This window comes from Bubalus kerabau, chromosome 1, assembly GCF_029407905.1.
Source record: "Bubalus kerabau isolate K-KA32 ecotype Philippines breed swamp buffalo chromosome 1, PCC_UOA_SB_1v2, whole genome shotgun sequence".
In the NCBI taxonomy this organism is placed as follows: Eukaryota; Metazoa; Chordata; class Mammalia; order Artiodactyla; family Bovidae; genus Bubalus; species Bubalus kerabau.
Genome location: NC_073624.1, coordinates 212,055,159 through 212,064,290, shown reverse-complemented (window position 1 = coordinate 212,064,290; position 9,132 = coordinate 212,055,159). Strand labels below are relative to the sequence as shown.

The 9,132-nt window shown below is 58.2% G+C and overlaps 1 protein-coding gene across 1 annotated transcript; it reads right to left on the bottom strand.

Moving 5' to 3' along the window:
• Nucleotides 1-208: 208 nt before the first annotated feature.
• Nucleotides 209-7,227, bottom strand: BSG (basigin (Ok blood group)). The gene is made up of 7 exons (XM_055552636.1): nucleotides 7,056-7,227; nucleotides 2,381-2,537; nucleotides 2,024-2,106; nucleotides 1,494-1,907; nucleotides 1,122-1,146; nucleotides 922-994; nucleotides 209-817 (listed from the first exon to the last, which is right to left on the bottom strand). Exons 1-6 carry the CDS (start codon nucleotides 7,120-7,122, stop codon nucleotides 925-927), a joined length of 816 nt encoding a protein of 271 aa, XP_055408611.1. The 5' UTR covers nucleotides 7,123-7,227; the 3' UTR covers nucleotides 209-817; nucleotides 922-924.
• Nucleotides 7,228-9,132: the final 1,905 nt, after the last annotated feature.

Here is a 9,132-nt window from a genome sequence, read left to right as displayed (position 1 = left end):
AAACAGGCTTATCAGAAGGGCTGCTGCCTGAAGAGCCAGCGGGTGTCTTCAGTTCTGCTGCAGGGCTCCTCCTATCCCTTCCCACCTTTCCCCCTCACCTGGCCCCCAGCACTCCAGCCATGCTCTAGTCTCAGCCTCACCAGCTAAACCTCCCCATCTCCCGAGCTCTCCTGGTGAGCCCCAGGCCTGGCAAAGACACACAACAGAGGACAGAGGACGAGGGTCAGACTTTATTGTGAGCAGGATGGTAGGGAGTGGAGCTCAGGCCCAGCACAGCGGCTCTGAGACTGTTGGCCAGACTACCTTCCTCCTGTGTGCAGATGGGGCATTGGTGAGGGGGATGCGCTTAAGGCCGCCACGTGGTCAGACCTGCAGTGACCTGACAACACTGGCTCCACACGGCAGGACGCTTGGCACAGCACACAGCCTGGGACCTTCCTGTGACCTTCCACAAAGGGCAGGGACCTGGCTCCAGCCCAGCCCAGCAGCTTCAGAGATGGACCTGGACAGGAGCCTTCACCCCTGCCCTGTGAATACATCAGGACACCAACAGCCCAGGGGACCAGTGGGGTAGGGGGTGCAGCAGGAGCCTTACACAAACCTCATGAGGCCTGGGGTGCTCACGAGATGTTTAAACAAGAAAAGCAAAGCCCCTAAGGAGCAGAATTCTACACAGAGAAAACCCTACTTCAGTTTTTAAAAAAGGAGAGAAAATGTGTAGTCTGAATGTACAACACGGTCTGCTTTCGCTGGGGGGTTTCCAGAGAGGGAAGAGCGTGGGGCTGTTCTCTGCGCTGCCTGTAGACTCATCCTGGTCCTGCGGGAAGTGGGGACTCAGACCAGCCCGGGAAGTGGGGACTCAGGCAAGCCCGGGAGCAGGGCCCCACCCCCACCCCCGCCATGCCCTCCCCTCCCCTTCACCTCTCAGCTGGAGTTCCTCTGGCGAACATTCTTGTCTTTGTCTTTGTCATTCAAGGGGTTCCCACTGCTTTTCCTGGGGGCAGAGGAGTCCTCAGGAAGAAGAGACTGGGAGTCCCTGCTCCTTCACCCCTGCACCCCCTCCCGGTGGATCGGGGTCCCAGCCCCTCCCCTGCCCACCCACTCCCCAGCAGGTGACTTACAATGGAGCAGAGCCTATGTCTTCATCTGAGCAGAGCAGAGGCAGCCACATGCAAGAGAAGAGGCAGGTGTCAGGGGTTCCCCACACCAGACCCCTCACTGGGTGGCCCTGACCCACAGCACTCTGCCCTCGGCCGCCCATGGGACAGGCACCCTCGCATGGGCTGTCTAGGGTCTTGGTGGGTCTGGTACCCTGGAGCACCCCTGCAGGCAGGTGCCCGGCCCCGGATGCCCCACCAGGCAGCCCAGTGAGGAGAGGAGAGGTCAGGTCTCATGGGCCAGAAGACTCCCTGCCAGGGAAGGGAGCGCATCCCCGCCGAGAGGCCCAGGGTCCCCCACCCAGGAGGGAGTGGAGGACTGTGGCACCGGCTCACCATCCAGGACCTCGTCTGGCTTCCGCCTCTTCTCGTAGATGAAGATGATGGTGACCAGCACAAGCACCTCAGCCACGATGCCCAGGAAGGGCCAGAGGGCAGCAAAGCGGTTGCGCACGCGCAACATGATGGCTGCCTGGCTGGTGCCCTCCAAGCTGGTGCCGTTGCACACGTACTTGCCGGGGTCCTCCTTCAGGTCCACGTTGGGGATGTGCAGCTCTGTGCGGCTCTCCGAGGAGACCACAAATAACTTGCTCTGGGTGCTGTTGGTGATGACCTGGTCCCCAGATTCACTCTCCTTGTACCACAGCCAGTTGATGACTGGCGGGAAGGAGTCCGATTTGCAGACCAGGATCACAGTCTCCCCCTCCGTGGCGTGCTCCGACTTCTTCATGGCCTTGATGCTGGGGGGTCCTGCGGGGAAGAGGGCAGTCTGGAGCCTGACCCCCAGCCAGAGATGGTGGTGGAGCTGCCCTGCCCCAGCCCCCAAGGTGGGATCTGCGCCTGCCCCCACTCCCCTTGGAGCCTACCCCTCACTTCCAGATCGGTGCGGCCCGCGTGCTCCGGAAGGAAGATGCACGAGTACTGGCCTGAGCGGTCTTCCGAGTCCACCCTGCAAGCGGATGCAGGGAGCAGGGTGAAGTGGGCAGGTTCCCAGGGAGCAGGGACCACACCCAGGAGCCCTGGCCTGGCTTCAGTCCAAGCCCATGGCAGCTTCTGGAGCTGCTCCCTGTGGGTCGCAGGGCCCAGCGAGCCAGGAGTGGGGTACCCCAATCCACAGGAAGCAGGAAGGGTCTTGAAGGTGGTGGAGTCTGGCAGCCCGGGAACTTCCCTGGATCCTGGGCCTCAGCCATCTCCACACCCATCTGTATGGTGGCCCCACTTACTCATACTCCGTCTTGAGGTCAGGCAGGGCGTCCTCCTTCAGCACCTTGCCCCCCTTCACCCAGCGGTGGCCCACAATCTCAGTGGCACTGTGATTCAAGGCACAGGTGAGCCGCGTTTTGGAGCCGTCATTGTCTATGTTCGTCCAGATCCTGCTCCCTAGGAAGCCAAGGAGAGATGTGAAAGGCATCAGGAAAATCCATCCGTCAGGAGAACCCATGGTGTCAGTCTGCCATGGGCCCCAGCCCCCTCCACAGGGGAAGGGAGGCCAGGGCTAGTCCCCAGAGTCCAGAAGCACAAGGGCTTTGGAAGGTCCTCCCCTGGGATCTGGGGCGGGACTCTGGGAGAATGGTCTTCACTGGCCGGGCCGCAGGTGTAGGGGGAGCAGCAGCACCCACCTCATGCCAGAACAAGGACCAGGACAGTGAGTGCTGGGTCTGCCCACTCTGGGCGGCCTGGTATGCTCCCCCCTCCCCGAACCAAGGCAAGGCCACCATGAGGGACAGGTGTGCTCAGGTCATGGTGCTGCAGCAGCCCAGCTGGATGTGCCTGCCTTCCAGGAGGCCACATGCCACCAAGCCTCCGTGCAGAGTGTCCTGCCTGGACACTGGGGCGATGCCCAGCAGCCATTCCACTTTGTTTCCAGCCAGGCAAACCTCCCCATTTGTTACGACCTTCTCTTTAGGAACCAAAATGCGAAGCCACTTAGAACCAGATGGTCAGAAGCAGGTGTATGGTTCTGGAGAGCGGAACTGGGCTTAAGCTAGGGAAGGTCCCTCTGCAGGGACCAAGGCAGGACACTCCAGACCTCCAGGCATTCAGGGAGGAGCCAGGAGGCAGACCAGAAGAGGACCCCTCTTGGGGGTCAGGCTGCGCCTCCAGGTGCTGACCTTCAGCCATGTCCACACCATAGCCTTTTCCCAGCACTGGGAGCAGGCGTCCGGAGGACACTCCCGTCAGCCCCCTGGGATCCGTGGCTGCATGGGGCTCTCACTGTGCCTGGGGACAGTGGACTTTGTAATAAAGCTGGCTGGCAGGTCATCCACCAGGAGGTGTCTGTTTCTCTGGAACCTTCACCCACACACACACCCCCGAGGTGTCCCTTGGGGAAGGCCATACTCCCAGGATGGATGCGCAGAATAAGCCAGCCCAGAGGCCTCTGGCATAAAGCACAGCCCAGGGCTGCAATGGGACAGCTCAGCCAGCCGGAAAGCAGCCCAGGCCGCCATCCGGACTCCTGCTTCCTCAATGGGGTCACGGTGCCATCTGACAGCACAGACAAAGCATTAGAAGCTGGTGGAGCGATTGGAGACGGTGAAAACTCTAACTGATGCCCAATACCCCAACCAGGGGCCATCCTAAGAGCACAGCCTGCTCAGCCCCCCACTCCCCACTCCTGTCAACACTGACTCCCAGCCACCCAGGAGACTGAGGCTTGAATCCCAGGACAGACTTCACAGCTGGGCTGCCTTCGGCTTTAGGTCCTGGGTGGGCTGGCCGCAGCCTGATCCAGACCCCAGCTCTAGTTCTGGTTCGGGGGACACCAGCTTCCTTCAGGTGGAGGAGGGAGACCCAAGGGAGCCCGTGGACAGGAGACGGGAACAGCCCGGTGGGGTCTCTTTCTTCTGAGCGCCAGTCCTCACTGCCCCACCTCCAGCCACCTGCTGGCTTTCTTTAAAAGAGGACAGGGTGTCTCAGAAGTCAGGCCAGCAGGAACTGAAGCAAAGGAGGCCCCTTGGCAGCTCTGGGCGCCCCTGCCCCGTGACTCTCCCGCAGCAGCACCTGCGCACGTGCACACACAGGTTGTGTAGGAGAATGAGCCTGGCCGGCCACAAGGCCCAGGGACAGGCCCACCTTCAAGTCTAACCACCCAGGGCAGCCCACAGGCAACCCAGCCCCCAGGTGAGGTGGTGACAGGAACAGGGGTGTGAGGCTGGATACCACCTCTGCGCCACTTTCGAAGGCTTGCCTCCAGTCACCCGTTTCTCTGTCAAGATTTCCCAAGATTGCAAAACCAGCAGTTCTGTGCAGAGCTGGGAGGTGAGTCAGGGCAGGAAGTGAGGCTGGCAGCCCCCATTCTCCCAGACAGGCCCTCGGACTCAAGAGTGCTAGGAAGGAGCTCAGGCAGGTATTATACAGGCCCCACCCTGCCTCCTGAGTGAGAAAAGAAGTGCCCCAGGCCACCTCCAGGTGGCAGCAAGGTGAGGCCTCAGCTCTCAGAGAGGGGCAGAGGCAGGGCCCCAGTCCCACCCAGGGCGTCTACAGAGGCCAGTGGGGCCAGAATCAACCAGGAGGGCCTCCCCAGCTGAGGCCCTGCAGGCCAACACCCCAGGCTTGGTCAGAGGGCTGCACACAGCAAGGGAGTCATCCTACCCCCTCGAATGATCTGCCCCATCCCGGTCGCCATCAGCAGGGCTGGGTCCCTCCTGTGCGTGTGTGTGTGGTACAGTGGCTGCAGCCACCCAAGGCCACCACGGAGGATGTGACACCTGCGACACTGACGGTCACCAGGACAGGGCCACGAGGAAGGACGCCTCCCCAGTGCCCCTCAGGAAGCACTGACGGGAAAAGCACGCCTGACCCCCAGCCAGCCCAGCACCCAGGAGGCCCGGGCAGCACCCCCAGGACTCACAGGGGCCCCGGCAAGAGGCAGCAGAGCCCAGGAAGGGAGGGCGCCTGACCCTCCTCCTTTCCTGGCCATGTGACTGCAACCCACGTTCTCAAGTAAAGTCACCTTCATCTAAAAACAGCCACCCCTCCTCCGTGCCCACTCAGCAGCCGGGCTGGGCGCAGGGCCAGCCAGGCCTCGGTACACAGCCCAGAGGGAGCTCCTGGGACGAGGCAGACAGAAGACCACCTCTGGAAGGCCAGCCCGGGCTGCTCACCCCTCCACTGTGCTGGCGAGGGGCCAGTCCTTCACTCAAGACCCAGACAGGGACCAGTGAGCAAGCCCCTGCCTGCCCACCAGCTATGCCAGGACCAGGGGACCCTGCACATCTGGACGGCAGGTCCCTCCCAGCAGGAACACTGTCCTGGGGCCTCAGGTGACAGAAGGGCCGAAGAGGCCCCTGAGGCAAGTTTCTGGCTGACCTGGCCAGGAGAGGCAAACACTTCCATGAACGCCCTCACCCCGGGCAGAAAAAGGACATGGGACCCAGACTTTTCGGTCTCTGCCAGAGTCCCTGGAAAAGGTGGAAAGTGAAAACGGAGGATGAGGCAGACACTGCCCCAGGACTGACCAGTCCTGACCACCCCACCCCCACCCAGTACACGTGTGTGTGTGTGTGTGTGTGTGTGTGTGTGTGTGTGCACGAGCGCGCGAGCAGTCCACAGCGAAGGGTGATGGACCGCCGGAGGAATGGCCCTCTACAGAGAGCCACAAAGGGCCTCCTGCCCCACTGGCCAGCGAGGCCTGCACCTGGAGGGCGCAAGCTGCCAGGGCCTCACCCAGAGGTGGTCAATAAAGGGCCACTTTGATTATAAGGAAGAGGAAAGAGGTGGACTGAGATCTTGGATCTTAAAGTGGGTCAGGAGCAACCAGGGGAAGCTTCCCCAAAATGCAGGCCCTCCCTCCCACACCCTAAGGCAGCTGGTGCCCTGCTCAGAGCCCACCTGTTCCCGCCTCCACTGGGGAAGAGACCCAGACCCTGTTGGTTTGCACTTTGTTCTCCGTGTGCCCGTCAGTATAAATCGTTAACCCAGAACCAACTGTGAAGCCTCGATCCACACAAGAAGAAAAAAAAAAAAAAGAAATCTGTCTTTGTATTTCAGGCAAAGAGTCTGTGGGGCTTTCTCCAGGAAAGGCATGCCTTAATGCATTTTCAGGCGAGCATTCTCTAAATCCGACCTGCCCACCAAACAGGCTGCCTCTACTTTAAGGAAGCTTGGCAAACAGAGCCTCTGTAAAAAAACAGACGTCTGGTCCCCCCACACTTCCTGCTCTGAGGCGGGTGGCTCACGGTGACCTTGGAACACCTCCCCTCCCGGCCGGTGCCTCCACTCCCATCCCGGTAAAAATAGGAGGGTGGACCATCGCCACCTCCTCCTGGGCCCTGAAATCGGACAAAACTGGAGGAGGTGGAGTGTCGGCCTCCTCACAAAGGTTTAAGTGTTTCGGCGACCCCAGGGGTTGGGTGCACGATCAGAGTGAGACATGGGACCTAAATCCTGGCAAGAATGCGACAATCCCTCCGGCCGAAAAGCCGGCCCGCCTCAGGGGCCGTCACGTGCCGGGGAGCCGCGGGTCCCCTTGGGGACAAAAGCCCACCCACCTCCCGGATGACAGCCAGTGTCTGGGCGCCAGGAGTTCCCCTGCGCCCCACGCTCCAGCTCTCCGAGCTGGGAAGGCTCTTCATAAGATGCCTCGCGCAGATCTGCTTCAGCTCGGAGTCTCCCTCCCCACCCTCCGGGGCCTGGGTCTCCCTCCCCCCCTCCTCCCCCGGGCCTGGGTCTCCCTCCACAAGCCTGGTTCTACTCCCCTGGGGTCTCCCACCCTCCCCCAGGCGGGGGTCTCCCTCCCGGGTCCGAGGTTCCTCTCCCGCCCGGGCCGGGGTCTCCTCGCCAGGCCGTGGGTCCCCCTCTCGCAGAGGCCAGGGTCTCCCCTTGAGCTGAAGGCGAGCTGCTCCCTGCCAGCTTGGACCACCGACAGGCTTCGCGCCCCCACCCCAAGGTCCTGACCTGCCCCGAAGCCACCCTGGGCACTCAGCAGCACGAGCCCCAACACCGCGATCTGACCGGCCGCCATGTCCCGCCGTCCCGCCGTCCCCGAACAACCGCTGCCCGCGGAACTATAAGAACCCGACAGTCGCCGGGCGCGCGCACGCAGGCAGCGTTGCGGGGCGGGGCGCGTGCACGGTGAGTCGCCTACCACCTGCGCACGCGTACGGACGCATGTACGCACACTCCAGTCTGGGCGGACTCGTTCTACGGAAGCCGAGTGGGCGGAGCCGTGTGATCACCCGGGTGAGCTACGCCCAGTGTCCAGGGGCGTGGTTACGTTGCTAAGAAACGGGGCGGGGCCTGGCAGGCTGGGCCGGGAGTCTCACCTCTTTATGGCTTGATTTACGCTACAAGAAGTTAAAATGCTCAATTTCTGTGTACTTTGCCCCAGTGCAAAAAACTAAAAAAAGCAGCGACGGAGGCGATGAGGATCACTGTGAACAGGTAGGCTATGTCCAAGGCAAACCATTCAATATCACAGTAATCCAAGTCTATGCCCCAACCAGTAACGCTGAAGAAGCTGAAGTTGAACGGTTCTATGAAGACCTACAAGACCTTTTAGAACTAACACCCAAAAAAGATGTCCTTTTCATTATAGGGGACTGGAATGCAAAAGTAGGAAGTCAAGAAACACCTGGAGTAACAGGCAAATTTGGCCTTGGAATACGGAATAAAGCAGGGCAAAGACTAATAGAGTTTTGCCAAGAAAATGCACTGGTCATAACAAACACCCTCTTCCAACAACACAAGAGAAGACTCTATACATGGACATCACCAGATGGTCAACACCGAAATCAGATTGATTATATTCTTTGCAGCCAAAGATGGAGAAGCTCTATACAGTCAGCAAAAACAAGACCAGGAGCTGACTGTGGCTCAGACCATGAACTCCTTATTGCCAAATTCAGACTGAAATGGAAGAAAGTAGGGAAAACCACTAGACCATTCAGGTATGACCTAAATCAAATCCCTTATGATTATACAGTGGAAGTGAGAAATAGATTTAAGGGCCTAGATCTGATAGATAGAGTGCCTGATGAACTATGGAATGAGGTTCGTGACATTGTACAGGAGACAGGGATCAAGACCATTCCCATAGAAAAGAAAGGCAAAAAAGCAAAATGGCTGTCTGGGGAGGCCTTACAAATAGCTGTGAAAAGAAGAGAAGCGAAAAGCAAAGGAGAAAAGGAAAGATATAAACATCTGAATGCAGAGTTCCAAAGAATAGCGAGAAGAGATAAGAAAGCCTTCTTCAGCGATCAATGCAAAGAAATAGAGGAAAACAACAGAATGGGAAAGACTAGAGATCTCTTCAAGAAAATCAGAGATACCAAAGGAACATTTCATGCAAAGATGAGCTTGATAAAGGACAGAAATGGTATGGACCTAACAGAAGCAGAAGATATTAAGAAGAGATGGCAAGAATACACAGAAGAACTGTACAAAAAAGATCTTCACGACCCAGATAATCACGATGGTGTGATCACTGACCTAGAGCCAGACATCCTGGAATGTGAAGTCAAGTGGGCCTTAGAAAGCATCACTACGAACAAAGCTAGTGGAAGTGATAGAATTCCAGTGGAGCTATTCCAAATCCTGAAAGATGATGCTGTGAAAGTGCTGCACTCAATATGCCAGCACATTTGGAAAACTCAGCAGTGGCCACAGGACTGGAAAAGGTCAGTTTTCATTCCAATCCCAAAGAAAGGCAATGCCAAAGAATGCTCAAACTACCGCACAATTGCACTCATCTCACACACTAGTAAAATAATGCTCAAAATTCTCCAAGCCAGGCTTCAGCAATACGTGAGCTGTGAACTTCCTGATGTTCAAGCTGGTTTTAGAAAAGGCAGAGGAACCAGAGATCAAATTGCCAACATCTGCTGGATCATGGAAAAAGAAGAGAGTTCCAGAAAAACATCTATTTCTGCTTTATTGACTATGCCAAAGCCTTTGACTGTGTGGATCACAATAAACAGTGGAAAATTCTGAAAGAGATGGGAATACCAGACCACCTGATCTGCCTCTTGAGAAA